The 20,387-nt window shown below is 38.9% G+C and overlaps 1 protein-coding gene across 13 annotated transcripts in view; it reads left to right on the top strand.

Annotated features, from left to right (window-relative positions):
- Ca-beta (Calcium channel protein beta subunit) overlaps positions 1 to 20,387 on the top strand; it is a 421,355-nt gene that overhangs the window by 385,375 nt on the left and 15,593 nt on the right. For 12 of the 13 annotated variants that reach the window (XR_011714097.1, XR_011714096.1, XR_011714099.1 and 9 more), the window contains 3 exons: positions 498 to 762; positions 3,511 to 3,639; positions 4,539 to 4,707. Coding sequence is in view for 9 of the 13 variants with exons in the window: in XM_071673770.1 (XP_071529871.1) it covers positions 498 to 762; positions 3,511 to 3,639; positions 4,539 to 4,707 (563 nt within the window). In the remaining 4 variants the exon portion in view is untranslated. Of the gene's footprint in view, positions 1 to 497; positions 763 to 3,510; positions 3,640 to 4,538; positions 4,708 to 17,790; positions 17,820 to 20,387 lie in introns of all 13 variants that reach the window. The other variant, XM_071673772.1, reaches the window with a different exon arrangement.

The raw sequence follows: 20,387 nt of genomic DNA, 5'->3' as shown, positions 1-20,387 counted from the left end.
AACGGAATTGTTCAGCTTTCCTTGATGTCTGAAGGATCAATATGATTGAATAGTGGATATACAGCAAGATGAATTGATACAGTATGAAAGTAAAATGAGAGGAACTTGTGGAATGCAGTAGTTCATGTGGAGCGAGAAAGTTAGAGGATGAGAAAGGTAGAAGAATGTTAGAATGTATCGAACTGAGTCAAGACGGAGACGCATAGGTGACATTCTTACTGAGCCGATTTCGTGGAGAGTGGGAGACGATGTAATGGATAAGAATATTTAGATCTCATATCCGTGTGTCCATTGTTGAAACTTTTATATTACGTACACGAAATCTTTTTGTTCTATTCATTCATGATTCTAACCATCTAGCTTTTGTTTATTCTCTTTTTGTTCTATTCTATCATTGCACATGATCACTACTTGTTCACGTCAGTCATTTCCCTATGAGTGCAAGACTTTATCCGCGTAATTGTTAAGTCGGTTATAATGAGGAGTTATATCTACAGGGTCATCATAACTAGGGTGAGTGCCGATATCTCGCTCGCCAAACGGAGTCTCCTGAACAACCCCAGTAAGCGTGCCCTTATGGAGCGATCCAACTCTAGGTCTTCATGTATAGCAGAAGTTCAGGCGGAGATCGAACGAATATTTGAGCTGGCAAGAACTTTGCAATTGGTTGTGCTGGACTGTGACACCATCAACCATCCTTCACAACTTGCCAAGACATCTTTAGCTCCTATCCTCGTATACCTCAAGATCTCGTCACCAAAGGTATTTCTTCGGTGCTGCCACTGATTTAAAACATGAGTTTCACCTCTGCAGTTGTTCATTTCACATGTAATGTAGATGCGAAGATTAACAAATAACAATATGGAGGATAAAAATCTATGGAAAACAAAATGATACACCATTGTAGATAAGTGAGGACTAGAATTTTTGTCGTGAACAATCGTCTCGTCTTCCCACCCTGAAATTTTTATTGTCATTACTTTCCATTTTCTTGTACTATAACACACACACACACACACACACAAGATGTATATTTTTTCACATGTGGTTAAAACTACATATCAAGTTTATGTTTAAGAGAAGTTATTTTGAATGAAGCCATGATGGCATAACACAAGCCTTCATTGTTTAACCTAGTCTATATTAAAACGAAGTGGTCATTTTTTTTCACATCTTTCGTAAATCCTTCCATATGTCCATATGTCAGTTTAGCTCCAATTCTGTTGGTTACAGTTGAAAGAGAAATGGTTTTTGAGCTTATGAAAACATGTTTTTGAGCCAGATCCATCACCTGGCCCCGTTATGCATTCCCCGTACGAGCGGTGTAGTATTAGTCAGCCAGCATGTTAGAGAACTCACATGGCAGATGTTTCCACAGCCACGGCAAATGCAGGCAAAAAATATTTACTCTAATGTTTCTAGAACTGCCTGAAATGGAAAAAAATATCTTTATAGACGTCACTCACTGGGTAATCTATGACGTTATCCCGATCTTCCCACCAGTGTCACACTGACCCTGCAGCTGGTGCTGCTGCACCCTTGCGTCGTCGAAAACAACTTTTCGGAGAGAGGTGGGCGTCAGTGTATATAGCTCATGGAACTGGCTCAGAAACTTGATTTTTTTTTTATAAACTTGCAGCTTTTTCTTTTAGCCAACCTATCACCTGCCCTCTTGATCATGTATTTTGTAACAGAACAAGAAGGAAGGGGCGTCTGCTTTACTTAAAAGCACCTTAATTTATCAATACAGAAAAAAATGTGAAGACGACTCCATGATACCTGTTTTCCAGTGGTTATAGAATGTAAGACTTCCACTGTAATCTTCACATGGCTCAAGTCTTTCTCGATACTGTTAAGTATTGTGCTTGACTTACTGTAGAGGTCAACACTGAACAAGCCAAGGTTTGGCCACATACACCGTGTTGCTGGACAAGAAGACCAGCTCCGGGGCTAGGTTTGTGGGCTTCCCAGACAAACTGAACTTCTGCGGCCTCGAGACATACTGTATTATTATTATTATTATTATTATTATTATTATTATTTCATGTTAAGAAACTACAAACAAGAGTGCCAACATGTACTAGTAGATTCATTTTTCATCGCTGAAATGCGTTTGGTGAGTACCTGGTGAAGTCTTCGGGGGTCTTCACCCCAACAGCCCGGGCTGAGCCCAGGCTGCTGAATATCTCCCACAGCCTGGCCGGTCTGGTTACACTTGGTAGGTACTTGATAGGGTACATTAAAACTTCTCCAACGTGCATCCCAGGCTGTTTCTGGTGGTAGATGGTAAGGTATTGAAGAGTCTAGGGCCCCGTATGTTTAAGGTGTTCGTTCTTTTTGTGCATGTAGCACTGCCAGATTTCAGAGGTAGACTTTTAGTCTTGCATGCTTGTTGTGCCAGTAGGATGTTATATCTGAATGTAAGTAGGGAAACATATCTTCCAGAATTTTCCATGTATAGATGATATGCCTCCCGTCCGTGCTCTAGGGAGTATAGCCTGGGAGATTTTAGCAGTTGCCAGTAATTTAGTTCCTTTAGGATTTTAGAATAGGCTGTGAAAGATCTCTGAATGCTTTCTATTTCAGCGGCTTCGCCCGTGTTGTGAGGTGATGTAAGAACGCAATAATATTCACTTCGTCAGTAAAACATATGCACGAAGAAAGTAACAAGATTAGTAGACCCAAGATGTTGTCCTGCTAGATTAAAATCTGGGCTGAGGGCATTCATCTGGGGATGTTAACCGTATGAATCGCAAATTTTCGAACCCTACAAGAAAAGGCATACCACTTCATTGTTGATATAAAGATACCTTGAATTTCTGAGACACATCTGTTTGCATTTAACAGATGATAATAGTGTATGAAAGACTGAACGCTCATGTACTGCACCACCTCTGTAACAGTGTATGTCATGATTATTCGCCATGGGGTATGACAAAGACCCTTTGTGACCTCTGTATTCCTTTTGCGCTACCGCTCACAGGATGAGCCTGGGGTACACAGTAAGCAAGCCGCTGAGAGCAGTAATGTTCAGTCACAGTATTCCCGAAAGTGTTGTACGATTGCCATAATATTCATGTCGCCTGTCAGGCTCAGAGTCAAGATAAAAACTGATATTTTAATGACTTGGTTAAAACAGGGCAGGCCAGGGTCGAGCACTCCCATACCAACTGTATCACTGGTTCACTCCTTCCAGGCAAAGCCAGAATAACCTGTTTCTTGAGGCGTTGTCTTTTATTGGCTGGGCTGCACTGTGGTAAATCTATATATGCCTACCCAAAGAGTGCTTAGCAAGTAGTGACGTTGTAAGGGGTCACTATGCCATTATTTCTTAGGACTTTAAAGACTTATAGCCTAAAATGATATCTAGCCTTATCTTGGCTCAGATACGTCTAACTCCTCTCTCTCTCTCTCTCTCTCTCTCTCTCTCTCTCTCTCTCTCTCTCTCTCTCTCTCTCTCTCTCTCTCTCTCTCTCTCTCTCTCTCCTACTCATGCATTATATTTTCCAGGTACTGCAGCGTTTAATAAAATCCCGTGGCAAGTCTCAGAGTCGTAACCTCAACGTTCAGATGGTTGCGGCTGAGAAGCTAGCTCAGTGTCCTCCAGAAATGTTTGATGTCATTCTTGATGAGAATCAGGTACGTCAGAAACCTTCTAATGCTTCCGTTGTTGTTCAGCGGTCAGTAGCGTTAGCTTGGTCGTGAGGAATTATAAAATTTTGGGGTGTCCTCCCAGCCTGAATCCCCTTAACACGAGATTTCCTCATAATATAACGTGTTCTTAGATTATAAAACATGCGTATGAATTTGTTTAGTGCCAGTCTGTGGCCTTTTGGTACTATATAACAAGATAATAGGCCAGTAGAAAAAATAAAGAAGACTTTCATCATTTCACTCTCCATTTTTGAAGAAAAAACTTTTCAAAGAAAAAAAAAAGACCTTTTTGAAGAACATAGATTTCAGTAAAATCTTGTAATACATGCTGTTCAATATGATAAAACAAGTCTCGTTCGAAAAGTTCTGTCTTGATTAATTTGTCATCTTATAAAACCTTGACGTATTGTTATACATGTTTTCTGTTTCTCGTCTGGACTAAGCCTCAGAAATACACCAACTTGCCCATCCATTTTTTTTCTTGAATATGTTTTCTATACTTTCAGCAACTGAACTGTTTCAGTATTGATATTATATTATTATACTGATTTTATTATGTGTTATTATACTGATTTTCCTAATATATGTATCTTCAGTTATCATATCTAGATTTTAGTTAAACTGCCTTAATGCTGTCTCGTAAACATCATCGAGGTTAATCTGAAATACTGCTTAGCTTTCTTGAATCCTCATCATACAGCACTTGGCTGATTATTGTCTGCAAGGAATGTATATGGGAGTATTGTGGGAAGGATAGATAACACGACCACTGGTGGGTTATCTACGAGGTTATCAACGGTCTTGATTATACTTGCGCTAAATTTTGAGTATTCCTTTTCCTCACAGACAAAGATATTGTAGTAAAAGGAACATCCTATTTCCAGCTTGAGGATGCCTGCGAGCACATAGCAGAGTATCTGGAGGCGTATTGGCAAGCGACGCATCCTCCCCTCCCACCTCCTCAGATCCAGCGGCCACTACCGTCACCCCACACAAGCCCAAGGTCTAACCATGCGCAAGGAAATCTCATGAGAACTAACTCAACCCCACCAGGTCAGTAGGGACAAAAACAACCACAAGCAGAGCAAATATTGCACAACCGTATCTTAAAACTTATATGAGGAAATAATCCTTTGAATTATGTGGTAATTGATAAATAAGCTTAATCTGATGTGTAATTTTCACTTTTTTTTACTATAGATTATGAAAACCGTATATAAGTAGCAGTCTATTGTATGAGACTTATCCTACGCTAATCTCTATATATGAATTAATTATGCAGCATTATATATGGAATACACTGCTTGTTTATCGTACGATCACCGTTCCCAGTGGAAGAGCTGTGTTTAGGGAATTACGGGAATTATCAGTACCTTTGCCCAACACTTACCATGACAAGGTTTGGAAATATCTTAGAAAATACCGTAGGAGACACCCTACAGCCTGTCAGAGAGGACGACTTGAGCTCGGTAATATTGGAGAGATGTCACCAGCGGATCTTAGGTTAGATAAACCCTAATAGTCATCAGAGGAACCTGTAAGACTCGAGATGAGAAGTATAAGCTGAGGAGAGATTCAGTTACTGGAGAAAGTAAAAATTATGACAATAGGACGATAGTTAGAACAGTCATCCTTAGGCTGCAATACTGAATATTTCATGTGAAAGAAAATGTCTGGTTTGAGACAAAAAAATAAAAGACTTGGAAGGTTCTTCCTTGACAACATGAGGGACGTCAACTGATCCATACCCGTCACTTGTGTCCAGAGGGAACAGTGTTTTAAAAAAGAAGTCATGCAAAGGGACGTAAGACTAGTACAACAGTTGGTGAAGAAGACTATTGGATTTTATTGTGGAACTTTAAAAAAGTGTATATATATTTTTTCAGCGGGTGAAACCGCTATTGTAATACCATTGTTATGGGGAAAAAATTACGATACTTTTGGCCCAAAACTGTAGAAAGATCTCTCACTGATAGAAGAGGTTTTATTTCATTTTGCTTATGAAATTAATAGCTTTGCTTCACCAGTAACCGATCGGTAATGATGAAAACAGAACTTGAGTCGAAGAAAGAATTTTCCAAGCCTCATACGTGTTGGGTCCCTTTGCAGAACAAGAGTGGCTGAACCCTAGATTTGATGAACAGTATTCTCAAAGGAAAATGAATCATGTGCCTCCGTTCCCACAACAAAACCCTTTTCCATACACGGGGCAGAGATAGAAATATCGCCAAAGGAAGTCGTCTTTGTATAACGCATGTATTTCAGCCAGAACCATCACCCTCCTTGTTGTCATGTAGTTCTGTAGATATGCGCCTCTAATTTTAATGTCCTGAAGGGCTGCATGAAAACTTCGTGTGAAATCAAAGTTTACTCATCCATCTCTTTTCTCTAAGACGGAGTTCACTCTCTCGTAGAAGTCCAAGAGATTCGTAAAGCGTGATCTTTCCTAGAATCCTTGCTGTCTCCTGGTCAAGTAGTTTCTTTTTGACTGGTAATCGTCCATTTGCTTTCTGATGTTCATTTCCAGTGTTTCTCAGGGGAGACTGGTTTTGAGTTTAGCCCAATTTTCTGAGCAGCTTTCTTAAAGACAGAACAACCATTTACCTCTCCTTTAGCTCCTTATCTTCCTTTAACAACATGATAAACAATATTTCGAGCGACCTATGAAGTGTAAGTGTATCAGCACATTTCTGCAGCCCATATCTTTCATTTCCCTTAACCTTATACAGGTGAAGGTATATTTATTAATCATGTCGATAGCCTATTTGATTGCTTTCGAAGACCTCTTTCCCATCACATCTACCTGGTGTTGGCGCTATAGTTTCTTCTATTATGGAAACGCACTTGAACTTGTCATTTAGTCTGTAGAATATTTAGTTATCTCATCAGTTTCTCCCTTGCCTGATTCGCTACCCTTTATCCAATATTTTTCTTGTATTGTCCTCATGGAAATGTTTCGGAATGGCTTTTGCCTTTTCCATAGTATTCTTTTCAGAGTTACTGTGCTCCTCTCTCGTTATCATGGGTACTCGTTTCTTACTCATATATTTTTCAAATGCCATCCGGCTATTGTGTTCCCTGTATCTCCTCTGTAGTACATTTGCACGTACTTTTGTTCTTTAACATCTTATACTGAACTGTTTTTCGACTTTCCTTCGTTTGTATTTAGTGGTATCCATTTTCTAACTCATTAGACTTCAGATAGCCCTCTGTAGCAAAGGTCTATACTCTGGTTATAGAACTTCACAGTTTATATTCTCAAAGATCTTGTTCAGATCTGCTTAGCTGTCACGATCACGTATCCTGTTTGAGTTTTACTTGTCTTCTAATCCCTTATCTGAGTCCCCTTTAACCGCATAATAAACTCAAGCATTACATGATCATTTACGATGGGTTTAATTTCCATGCGACTGTGTGTAAGGACGAGTTCTTGCAGTGAAAGTTCTCCGGTATACATCTTAGGAACTTGTTTCTCCTTGACTCTTCCTCCCCATGTGAACTTAGCTTTTTCCATCTCTTTCCTTGTAATTGAAGCTCAATATTATCCTGATTGTTCCTTCTTTGTGATGAAAGTTGTTCTGGATCACTGCAATTTCAAAGAGGATCGTAAGTTAACAGTACTATAATACACGTCGTTCCTACAGTGATTTTTCCAACTGTTTTCTGCTTGAAAGAGTCATCCATCAGCATTTCCTGAAATTTGATGGTGTTGCTTTTCGAGTGCGTTTTTCCCCCCTATATCTTTTTCTTCTCTGTCCCTCCTTGATACCGCGTATCCCTCAGGACATATAAAGGGACACCTGAACTCTTTTTCAAGTCTTGTCACCACTACTACGACCATATGACTATTACTGTCTCAGAGTCGGTCTTTGATATGTACATCCTTGCCTCTTATTACCACTCTCTATCACTCTCTCCACTTGTATACGTTACTCCCAGCCTGAGGCACGGGCTACTTACCATTCCTCTTATTTTTCTTTAGTTATCTTTTGCTCTTTTCTTGGTGTACCCCTTCTGACAAACAGATATTTGGACTTTCTTTTTAACAAGTGTATTACCCATCTGAATCATCTCAGAGATACTCCCCCCAGTAATCGTCCGTTTATGACTTGCCTGACTTCGTCTGTTTTGTCATATAACGAGTCCATCACATTTAGTATTTTCTTGACATGCTTTTCTCCTTCCCTCCTTCCATTACCCATTTTCTCTTTGTTCCGATGTTTGTCATCCAACCCAACGATCAACACCGACTTGCATAGTTAATGTCATTCCACATAGCCTCTCTCAGTTGAGGCGTGGCATCCCTGTCGGCTATCTCCTTTAGTCTCGATAGGTCCTCCTCCTTAGCTTTAAGAACCAGCATTTTCATCACCAGATACTCGTAGTGAGTGATTTGCGCTCTCTTAAACATCCCATGCCCCATACGCTTCCCTGGCTGCCTGTCTGATGATTGAGTAAACAAAACAGTCCTTCCCGCATTACACAGTATGTTACACAGCCTTGCAGATTGAGTGACCACCTCACCTATATAGCTTTCTTCTTCAACAGTGACCTATCTCCTAGCTCAGGGCCCTCACATTCCTCATTGGTCAACTTTTCACACACACACACACCCAAACGACTTTAACCAGATTTCGTTCAAATAGGTATAAGAACAGTCCTATACCTTCCACTGTGAACGTCATCAACAATCCCTGAACATATGGAGAAGTTAGCAAGTAAACAGCTCGGTTTACTCTTAACTAGGCTATGTTGTATGTCGTCTACTGTATTACTGTAATTATTCATCACCTAAGGTTCAACTGATTATCATTTAGTATATTATGTATACACCATAGTATTCTTTATGTAAAACTTCTTATATATGTGCCACTATGTCATGTAATTGTACCTTACTCGTGTGCGTTTTTATGATTAGTTAACCAGTTACTGCCATGATTTCTCATGTATGTAATATATGTAATATTTCAGTTTGTGTATTTTCACCCGAATCGCTGCTAAAATCCGATAAACCGCTATTTTATCATATATATATATATATATATATATATATATATATATATATATATATATATATATATATATATATATATATACGAACAAAGTGCATATGAAGGTTCACCTTCATATAACATACAAACCTCCAACAGCCAGAATCGAACCCGGGGCCCCTGTGCAACAGGCGGGAGCCTCCTACTAGGCTATGATCACCCCTAATAGGGAAATGACTATTCGAGGGCTATGTACTCGAATAACCTTTGTCTCACGTTGGTGAGCAACGGGGTCTATATATTCCTATGAGTCCAAGGGGGAAATGAAACACGATAAGGGCCCAAGTGCACTTTCGTGTAATAATCAAGTCGGTTGATATACAACGAAGAGACGTAACTAGGACGCCATTTTGTAAACAAGTGACCACCCGAATGGAGGTCGAATGCGTTCAAGTCTGGCATCATGCGTATCATAAAATTGATCTTGTGGACAGGAAGGGGAACTGTTTAAGAATTTTATCAACAATAAAGCTATCCAATTTGTATAGACCTTCACTAATAATGTTACAATTCTATGTATTTAATGACAGAAGATTGAATGATATTTCTCGTTGTAAAATAGTTAATAACCGAATTGACATTACTCCAGTCATTACAATGATCATAATTTTTAACATGGTTAAACAAGGCATTTGATTCTTGTCCCGTTCTTATACTATATTTTTGTTGCTTAAATCTAACAGAAAGATCCTTACCAGTCTGCCCAACATAAAACTTATCACAGTTCTTACATGGTACTGTATAAACGCACCCTGCGGAACTCTCTGGCGAGTTCCTGATTAAGATGTTCTTTACAGCATTGTGTTGCTGAAGGCAACATTTACGTTAAAAGGTTTAAGCAACATGGGAAGTAAAATGAAATGATTCCTATAAGGGAGAACTAAAAGGTTCTTGGTGTCAAGGGGAGGTTTGGGTTTACCTCCATAAAACAGATTATTGTAGTGAAAGATAAAAGGCATATATTTATTTCGCCTTCACATTGTCAACAAAACTATGGAGGCGCAAATAATGAAAGTCGTGGACTTGGAGTGAAATATTTATCAAGTCTACTCTTAAACATAATTATGGTACCGCTTCCAGCAACGCTACTTGGCAAGTAGTTCCATATGTTAATAATTCTGTCGAAGAAAAAGTACCTCGCCTCGTTCTAGGTAAATCGTTCACTCACAGGTTTACTACGAGTAAAATCATGAGTTTACATGAGAAAGACAGAGAAGAGGAGGCCCGATTGGCCCACAACTGGGTTATCTGTTTAAGAATAGATTATTTTGACAAGAAAATGTAATTCCGCTCGGCAGTTTTTTAAGCTATCACCGACTCCCGGCTGCTGCACAGTATCATTTTAGCGTCCCCGTTAACGTTGTCGTTTATACAGTTTATTTCTGGCGTTTTTCTCAGAGTATACCTAAATCTATGAAATATTTATCTAAACGACTTTTGAAGGTATTTATAGACTTGGCATTCATTACGTCTGAGGGTAACTTATTCCAGTGCTCAACACACTCATAAGATAGGGAGATAGAGGCTCTTTCCTCATGTCGGTACTACATCTTTTAGCTTTTAGTTTTATTCCATTTGTCATGGTAACCATATTTTCTTGTACTGTCGAACTTGTTCAGAATCTTGAAAAGTTGGATTAAGTCGCCGCGAAGTCTACGTTTTTTAAAGGGAGAAGAGATCCAATTGTTTTAGCCTCTTTTCGTATACCAGATTTCTAAAGGATGGGATCACTTTTGTCGTGAGTCTTTGCACTTGCTCTAATTTTTTTCTCGTCTTTTGTATACCTTGGAGACCAAAACTGGACTGAATATTCAAAATGTGGTCGTCCTAGAGAATTATAAAGTGTGAGAATTGTTCCTGGTTCTTGTAATCTATGTTCCTGGCTATGAAATCTAACATATGATTACCTTTCTTACTTAATGCTTGACAGTTTAGTGCATTTCAGATTGCTGCTAATGACTGCTCCAAGGTCCTTTTCTTCACTTACTTAGAGAGTTTCCGAATAGTTTGTAGTCGTAACGCATATTCGTGTCCCCAAAGTGCATAACTTTACACTCGACTACATTAAACTTAATTTGCTATCTGTCTGACCACTCTGCTAGTCCCGCCTGTTTGCAGCTCTACATCCTAATTTAGTATCGTCAGTAAATTTGGAGATCTAAGATATTAGACTGAGTTCTAGGTCATTAATGTATATTATCTAAAGAGTTGGGCCTAGGACCGACCCCTTGTGGCACACCACTCAGTTACGTCTAGCCAATCTGAGGCTTCGCCGTGTAATCCTACTCGCTGTTTTCTTCCGGTAAGCCAGGCTCTGATCCATGTACAGAGTTCTTCATCGACTCCGTGTGTTTTGGGTTTATGTTAAAGTCTCTTGTGAGGTACTTTATCAAAAGCCTTTTGGAAATCTCAGTATACTACATCAGACGGTACTTTTTCGTCCCACTTTCTGATAATCAACATTAAAAAATTCCAGTAAATTCGCCGGACATGATCTTTTATTGCGGAAACCGTGTTGATTGTCCTATGTGATTTCATGTTCTAGAAATGTGACAGTTTTATCTCGTGTCATTTTTTTTTCCATTGTTTTACATAATACTGACGTAAGGCTAATTGGCCGGTAGTTTAAGGCACACTTTTTGTCTCCTTTTTGATATATAGGAGGAACATTTGCTAGTTTCCAGTCAGTTGTTACCTAACCATCTGATTTGTTGAATATTTTTGTTGTGAGGTACATCAGCTGTCTCCTGGTGGCCTTTAAAAATCTTGGAGCTGTTATCTGGGCCGTTAGATTTGTTAGGGTTTAATTGGTTCAAGTATTTAAGTACTTCAGAGCTCTTTATTTCTAACCTTCAATTCTTCCTCATCAGATCCTTGAAACATTTTCTCTGGTTGTGGTATTCGAGATGTTTCTTCAATTGTGAATACGGAGTTAAAAGAAAAATTTAGTATGGTAGCCATTTCCTTGTCGTCAATAGTTAATCATGTACGTTTCGTAATGGTCCAATTCCTTCTCTTACTGTCTTCCTTTGTCTTACATAGTTGAAGAATTTCTTAGGATTAATCTTAACTTTCAAAGGCAGTCCCTTTTACTTCCTCGCGTTTACCTTGTCTTATGACCTTCTTACACTCTATGTTTTATTCAATTCTTGATTTTCATCGGTTCCCATTGATTTGACTCTCTTATGTTTTCTTCTTTGGGCGAATTTGTTCATCTAATCTCCTATTCACCTGTGGTTTTGAAATACTGCAAGTTCTCTTCGTAATTCGTGGAACATGTTTATTTACTATCTCATGTCGTGTATTTTCAGAATTATTCCACATTCCCTCTACTGTGTGAACGTCAAGAAGTTTTGTCCAATTGGTACTGTGAATTTCATGTCTAATGTTTTCAAAATTTGCTCACCTGTAATCTGGGATCAAGTTTGTTGTCATTTATTTCATAATCTTAATTTATCTCTGATCAAACTGTGATTGCTGTTTGACAGACTCGCGCCAACTTCGCATGTGTTGGTTAAGTTTGTGTCACTGGTGAGGACAAGATCAAGAATGTTTTTCCCTCTAGTTGGTTTTTTAAATTACTTGTTCCAGAAAAGCGTCTTCAATCAGCTCCGTTAGTGTCGTTCCCTCTCAGTCACCTCTTAATGTGTTCCAGTTTATGTTTGGACTGTTAAAGTCTCCTGCTATTATAACCTTTTTACTGTTTACTTTAGTTTTGATTTCATTGTATAACATCTTATCGTCTTATTGTGTCCGGGTATTGCTAACTCGACGATTAAGTGTTTATTCTCATTTACCCATGTTTCTGAGGTTGCAATAATGTTCAGTTTTCCTGTTAACTGCATAGGATATAAGTCCATCTCATTTCATAATGATGCTCCGGGGATTTGTGTTTATCAAATTTATTTTCTGTGGAGTTGATTTGTGGACCGAATTTGCTTTTTTTTTTTTTCCTTACTGTCGGTTTACGGGTTTATATTATCACTGTTAATCTCTGTGTGCGCAGCAGTGAGAGAGACGGTTCTCCATCTGTTTTGGATCCCCCTCCTTATTCTGACCCTCCCTGCACTGTACCCTACCAGCCTTTTTGCTAAGTTATTTGAGAGTTTCCCTGTAGGTGTGCTAATACGTTGCTTATACCGCCCGAGTTGTCCCCAACTGACCCTGCTTGACCTTCCTTTGTTAATTCTTCAGCATGTGAGGTTACCCCTACTCCCGGAGGATCTCTACCGCCAAGGTCCCATCCATCCTCTACCACTACCATTAAAGTGGTCAGACTGGACGACTTGTTCCTCAGATGCCATTCACACTCAGATTCCTCCCTTCCTCCTCACAACCTCCACTCTCTTAGTTCCGTCGTTAGCTAGACCGTGATTTGCTTTGCTGATTAGTTTTTCTTTTTAAAAAAGGCCTTCTAATCTCATCCAGTACTCTGCCAAGGCGGGTTTTTCCTGTTCCATTTAAGTGAAGACCATCTCTAGTATACAGAGATCTATCATGACTTAAATGGTCTCACAGAGCACGGTCAGGCGAATCAAGTCTTAGGTAATTTGATAGATCAAGATTATCAAAGTCTTTGATCATTTTGAATAATTGTATTAGATCACCTCTTAGCCTTTTGTTTTCAAAGCAAAATAGATTAAGTTGTATAATATCTCGAAAAATTTGTCTCATTCCGGGAATCATCTTGATTGCTTGACTCTAATCTCTCCACTCTGTCGATCCTTGGACTTAGATTCGAATGCTCTACCTATGAAACCAAGAATTTTGTTTGCTTTCATTGATTCTTTCATTGGTTTTAGGTTACCACAGTTCAACAGAATTCATACTGTAGCTTGCCTTTTTTTTTCTACCAAAATGTAAAACTTTGCACTTACTGATATTGAAATTCATTTGCCACTTTTATCCCAGTTCATCAGTGTGTCTGTTTGAAACTATAGATGTTCAATTTCTTTCTTTTTCTTTCTTTCATACTATTCGCCATTTCCCGCATTAGCGAGGTAGCGTTAAGAACAGAGGACTGGGCCTTTGAGGGAATATCCTCACCTGGCCCCCCTTCTCTGTTCTCTTTGTATCTTCAGTGAACTATGGCATCTTGCAATGTGGCCCATTGTCATCATCGTTGATATATACGAGAGAGAATTGGTCCCAAGACTGATCCTTGTGGCAGTCCACTTGTTACATCAAGCCATTCTGTGGATTGACCATTAATCACTACTGTTTGTTAACTGCAAGTTAACTAATTTTATATTCTCTCAAGTACAACCCCATCAATACCATGCGACTTAGTTTTTACTAGTGATCTTTGATGGGGAATCTTATCCACATCCAGGCCCCTCAGACGCTTCACATGCCCTGGCTCAGTCCATTGACTGTATGTCTACTCCAGTATACTGCATCGTTCCAATTTACACTTTTCTTTGCATGCCTCTCACCCTCCTGTATGTTCAGGCCCTGATCGCTCAAAATCTTTTTCACTCCATCCTTCCACCTCCAATTTGGTCTCCTGCTTCTCCTTGTTCCCTCCACCTCTGACCCATATATCCTCTTCGGCAATCTTTTCTCACTCATTCTCTCCATATATCCAAACCGTTTCAACATACACACCCTCTTCTACTCTCAACCACACTCTTTTTCTTTCCACACATCTCTCTTACCATTTCATTACTTACTCACTCAGACTACATATTATCCTCAAACATTTCATTTCCAACACATCCACCCTCCTCCATACAACCCTATCTATAGCCCATGCCTCACAACCATATAACATTGTTGGAACAACTATTCTTTCAAACATACCCATTTTTGCTGTCCGAGATAACATTCTCTCCTTCCTCACATTCTTCATCGCTCCCAGAACCTTCACCCCCTCCCCCACCCTGTGACTCGCTTCTGTTTCCATGGTTCCATCTGCTGCTAAGTCCACTCCCAGATATCTCAAACACTTCACTTCCTTCAATTTTTCTCCATTCAAACTTACATCCCAATTAACTTGACCTTCAACCCTACTGAACCTAATAACCTTGCTCTTATTCACATTTACTCTCAACTTTCTCCTTTCACACACTTATCCAATCTCAGTCACCTACTTCTGCAGTTTCTCACTCGAATCTGCCACTAGAGCTGTATCATCGGGAAATGACAACTGACTCACTTCCCAGGTCCTCTCATCCCCAACAGACTGCATACTTGCCCCTCTCTCCAAAACTCTTGCATTTACCTCCTTAACCACCCCATCCATAAACATATGAAACAACCATGGGGACATCGCACACCCTTGCCGCAAACCAACATTCACTGGGAACCAATCACTCTCCTCTCTTCCTACTCGTGCACATGTTATATATCCTTGGTAAAAACTTTTCATTGCTTCTAGCAACTTGTGTGCATTTGTGTATGGATCTTTCTTCATCTGTTTCCTGGCACTACCTCGCTAATGTGGGAAACAGCAATCAAGTATAATAGATTTAATAAATAATGTGTATAATGAGTGGATGTGTCTTTCCCCATCTGTTTCCTGGTGCTACCTTGCTAATGTGGGAGTCAGCAACCAGTAAAAAAGAAAAAAAGAAAATTGTTTTGGATCATTGCAATTCCATTGGGACTGTAACTTACCAGCACTACCATTCATGTATTTCCTATAATAATTCTTCTCATTATATACACCGTGGATTGGCCATCTATCATCATTTCTCTTAGTAAGAGGATCAATCCCCTTCATCCTTTATCTACTCTGTTCCGTTCATGCTATTGTGTACCCCTCTGGACATATTTGGCCAGATTTTACCTCTGAATAGACTTTGGTCTCTACTACCCTGACAATATCTGATTGCTTACCCTGATTTGGTCCTTGAAATCTAGCTCTTTAGCATTTACCACCTGTCAGTCCATCTGCATTTGTATGTGTGATTTTTAACCTGAGGCATATACCACTTACTGAGATTAGCATTTCCAAAGGTAATGGTTGGAGGTCTGGCAGCCCTATAGCTTCACTTGATGACTTTAATCCTTTATCTTGTGACTGGATTCTTTGCCTTTATTTTGGTGCAGTACTTCTAATGAATATTCACATTCATCCTTTTTTGCTAAATTTCTCTGATTGCATTACCTTACCTTGGCTGCAAATCATATTAAAGGTAATTAATCCTCAATGGATATCCTTTTACGCCTTACCTGGATGGACCGATTCCTCTGGTTTCATTTATTGGTAGTGTTGCATCCAGTAAGTCCATCTTAGCAAATAGCTTTTGATGTACTCCCTTTTCCTTAGCTTTCTTTTTCTCTCAGTTTGAGTAAAGATGTTCTTCAAACCCAGAGATCATTACTGACTCAATATTGTTAACCTCACTCTACACTTTCTCAGTTGCGGAGTGGCCAACTTGTCTGTTAAGTGTTGAAGTTGTGATCCATTTTCCTCCTAAGCTTTTATTTTGTTAAGAATTGGCACTTTCATTTCTACACATTTACCTTGAACCGTATGCAGTCTCTTAAGACTGCCATCCAATTCTTCACACATTTCCCTGATTGACAAGTTTGCAACTAGGTTCATTGTGCTACTCCTCTTATTAGATTCTGAGTTCCTATGTGTCAGTTCCACTTCAGTTTCTGTTCTTTTTTTTACTCTACATCCTAAGAACTATCTTCTAGCTAGTGTTCTTTATTTCTTTCAATATTAATAGTTCCTTGAGTAGTGGGCATACTACTTGTGTGTTCTGTTATCTGTCTTCACCAGGAAACCCTGCTTCTATCCATACCCATGGTACATGTATCCTTAAACTTCATTATTTCACCATCATGCTGCTCCACAAGATTTTTCCACTTCTCAGCATCTCTTAGTACTTTCTAGTACTTTTCATGATCCTGTCGCTCTAGGAATGTTCTCCTGACTTTATCTTTTAGTTGCTTTATTCTGATCGTAAATGTTTTACCAGAAATATTGTCCTAACTTTCCTGTCTTCATTGGGCAAACCTCCAAAATGACCATATTCAATTTCCTCTCTACTGATACTGTATATCACCTAGTTTATTCTATTTTCCAATCATGTTGCTTAAGTGTCATAGGATAGGCCTATGGTTTGGTAATCTTTATCTAGTACTTTTCATTTTCTTTGGCATACATTGCAGTAACTTTTTACCATAAATAGTCCTAACAGTCTTGTAGCATTCACCAATAAATAGTGAAAAAAGAAACCTACTGCTTAGGCTTAGAATTTTAAAGAAATTCATTCTTATTTTAAATTCAGAGTAGTTACCACTTTGTGATATAGTTACTGCTTCTTTTAGGGTTGACCCACTCACTGTTTTTTATGATATGGAATTATCTCTTTAATTTCAGTTAACCACCTTCTCTGTCTTCATTATTAATTCTTAGATGGTTTGAAATAAATTGGGTGATGGATGGTATATGAAACAGCTGTCACATAGCATTGGTCTGGAACACTCTTATCTCATTTTCACTTGATTTTCCAAGAATCCCATAATTTTTTGATCCATGAGACACAGCTAGGACACCTGTGACAACTCCTTCCTCTTCCTACTTGTAAAGTAGGTGACTATGATGAATTTCTTCCCAAGTCTCATTTGTTAGCTGAAACTTGCTGTCATTGTTTCTGTCCCTTGTGTATGTCTGTCCCCCATTAAATGGTAAAAAATTACTTGATTTCAGCTGAACATCTCAAAAACTAAGGTAAACTAGTTTTTATTCAAACAGGAAAACTTGCTAGTTTGTCTAGATATATACAAAAAGTAAAGATAGTTTTTTGTAAAAAGTAGACCAAAGTTAAATGTCAAGAAATGAGTTACAATCAACCAAATTAAAAAATTTAATTTTATAAATTTTTCATGTATGCCAAATTGACCCCAAGTAATAAGGTTGGATAACCTTACACCATTTACATTTATTTGTGAAGTTAGTTATTCTAATAGTTTAATGGTTAAAAATGTTACTTTGGATGATTAATTTACATGATTTTAGGTATCAGTTATATTTCAGCTGTAGTAGTATTAATGGGAACTAACCAGATGTCATGAAAATGCCTGAAAATTTTTTAAAGCAGATCTCAAAAAATTATTTTACTTCCAGATGTTAAAGGAAAGAAAAAAGTGAAATAGGTGAGAGAACTACTAGAGATGTCTTTAGGTGTTGAGATGGAGTAACATGTATATAAGTGCTTATGTAATAGTAACATGTATAAGTGCTTATGTACTTCTTGTTGTGGCAAGGTGTAAATAAAGGTCAATGCATTTTATGAATAAGACTACCGTGAATGTTATTTATGCATTTAGCAGTATACTGCACTGAGTGCTTGGGTACATGATGAAATGCTTCTTCAGTGACCTCATGAGAAGTGATGTCTGTGAAACTGCGAATTCAATACCATAAAACAGGGTGTTTCACGATACATAATTGGTAATGTGTCATTCATGTCTGCTTTCCTTCCAAGGTCTGACTCCTAAACAAATGCCCAAATGCCTGTATATGCAGTAGAGAAGACACTGGAGGTAAACCTACACTCAACGTAAAATATACAAAAGGAAAAAGCTATGAAATATTGAATACCTTAAATGTATAATGTATACTTGTAAACCTTTTTGTAATTATATTACTGTATAGGGAAATGAAATTTAAAACTTCAAAGTTGAAGAAAATGACAGATTGAAATCAAAATTGTGATATTCAGACCTAATAGTATTTTCACTGTATTACCCACAGTTTAGTGCCTTTTTCTGAAATTCAAAGAATGATAGTGCCTCTCTTAATCTTTGACACTAAACGTTATACAAAAGAATCAACCCAAACTTTAATTATTTGCTCATTTTGTAATTTTGTCTTAATTACCATTAATTCAATTCCCGTGTCTTGAAACAAGTACTTTGATTCTGTGGGAATCAAGATTTCTAAGCTGGGACATCTAATCTTGCAATCTTGCAAGGATTCACTCCGTTACTTTAAAATTGATTTTCATATATATATATATTTTTTTTTTTTCCGCTGTCTCCCGCGTTTGCGAGGTAGCGCAAGGAAACAGACGAAAGAAATGGCCCAACCCACCCCCATACACATGTATATACATACGTCCACACGCAAATATACATACCTACACAGCTTTCCATGGTTTACCCCAGACGCTTCACATGCCCTGATTCAATCCACTGACAGCACGTCAACCCCGGTATACCACATCGATCCAATTCACTCTATTCCTTGCCCTCCTTTCATCCTCCTGCATGTTCAGGCCCCGATCACACAAAATCATTTTCACTCCATCTTTCCACCTCCAATTTGGTCTCCCACTTCTCCTCGTTCCCTCCACCACCGACACATATATCCTCTTGGTCAATCTTTCCTCACTCATTCTTTCCATGTGCCCAAACCATTTCAAAACACCCTCTTCTGCTCTCTCAACCACGCTCTTTTTATTTCCACACATCTCTCTTACCCTTATGTTACTTACTCGATCAAACCACCTCACACCACACATTGTCCTCAAAGATCTCATTTCCAGCACATCCATCCTCCTGCGCACAACTCTATCCATAGCCCACGCCTCGCAACCGTACAACATTGTTGGAACCACTATTCCTTCAAACATACCCATTTTTGCTTTCCGAGATAATGTTCTCGACTTCCACACATTCTTCAAGGCTCCCAGGATTTTCGCCCCCTCCCCCACCCTATGATCCACTTCCGCTTCCATGGTTCCATCCGCTGCCAGATCCTCTCCCAGATATCTAAAACACTTTACTTCCCCCAGTTTTTCTCCATTGAAACTTACCTCCCAATTGACTTGACCCTCAACCCTACTGTACCTAATAACCTTGCTCTTATTCACATTTACTCTTAACTTTCTTCTTTCACACACTTTACCAAACTCAGTCACCAGCTTCTGCAGTTTCTCACACGAATCAGCCACCAGCGCTGTATCATCAGCGAACAACAACTGACTCACTTCCCAAGCTCTCTCATCCCCAACAGACTTCATACTTGCCCCTCTTTCCAAAACTCTTGCATTCACCTCCCTAACAACCCCATCCATAAACAAATTAAACAACCATGGAGACATCACACACCCCTGCCGCAAACCTACATTCACTGAGAACCAATCACTTTCCTCTCTTCCTACATGTACACATGCCTTACATCCTCGATAAAAACTTTTCACTGCTTCTAACAACTTGCCTCCCACACCATATATTCTTAATACCTTCCACAGAGCATCTCTATCAACTCTATCATATGCCTTCTTCAGATCCATAAATGCTACATACAAATCTATTTGCTTTTCTAAGTATTTCTCATACATTCTTCAAAGCAAACACCTGATCCACACATCCTCTACCACTTCTGAAACCACACTGCTCTTCCCCAATCTGATGCTCTGTACATGCCTTCACCCTCTCAATCAATACCCTCCCATATAATTTACCAGGAATACTCAACAAACTTATACCTCTGTAATTTGAGCACTCACTCTTATCCCCTTTGCCTTTGTACAATGGCACTATGCACGCATTCCGCCAATCCTCAGGCACCTCACCATGAGTCATACATACATTAAATAACCTTACCAACCAGTCAATAATACAGTCACCCCCTTTTTTAATAAATTCCACTGCAATACCATCCAAACCTGCTGCCTTGCCGGCTTTCATCTTCCGCAAAGCTTTTACTACCTCTTC

This window comes from Panulirus ornatus, chromosome 19 (assembly GCF_036320965.1).
Source record: "Panulirus ornatus isolate Po-2019 chromosome 19, ASM3632096v1, whole genome shotgun sequence".
Classification (NCBI taxonomy): domain Eukaryota; kingdom Metazoa; phylum Arthropoda; class Malacostraca; order Decapoda; family Palinuridae; genus Panulirus; species Panulirus ornatus.
The sequence above is the reverse complement of the archived record's forward strand: the minus strand, read 5'-3'. Positions and strand labels throughout refer to the sequence as shown.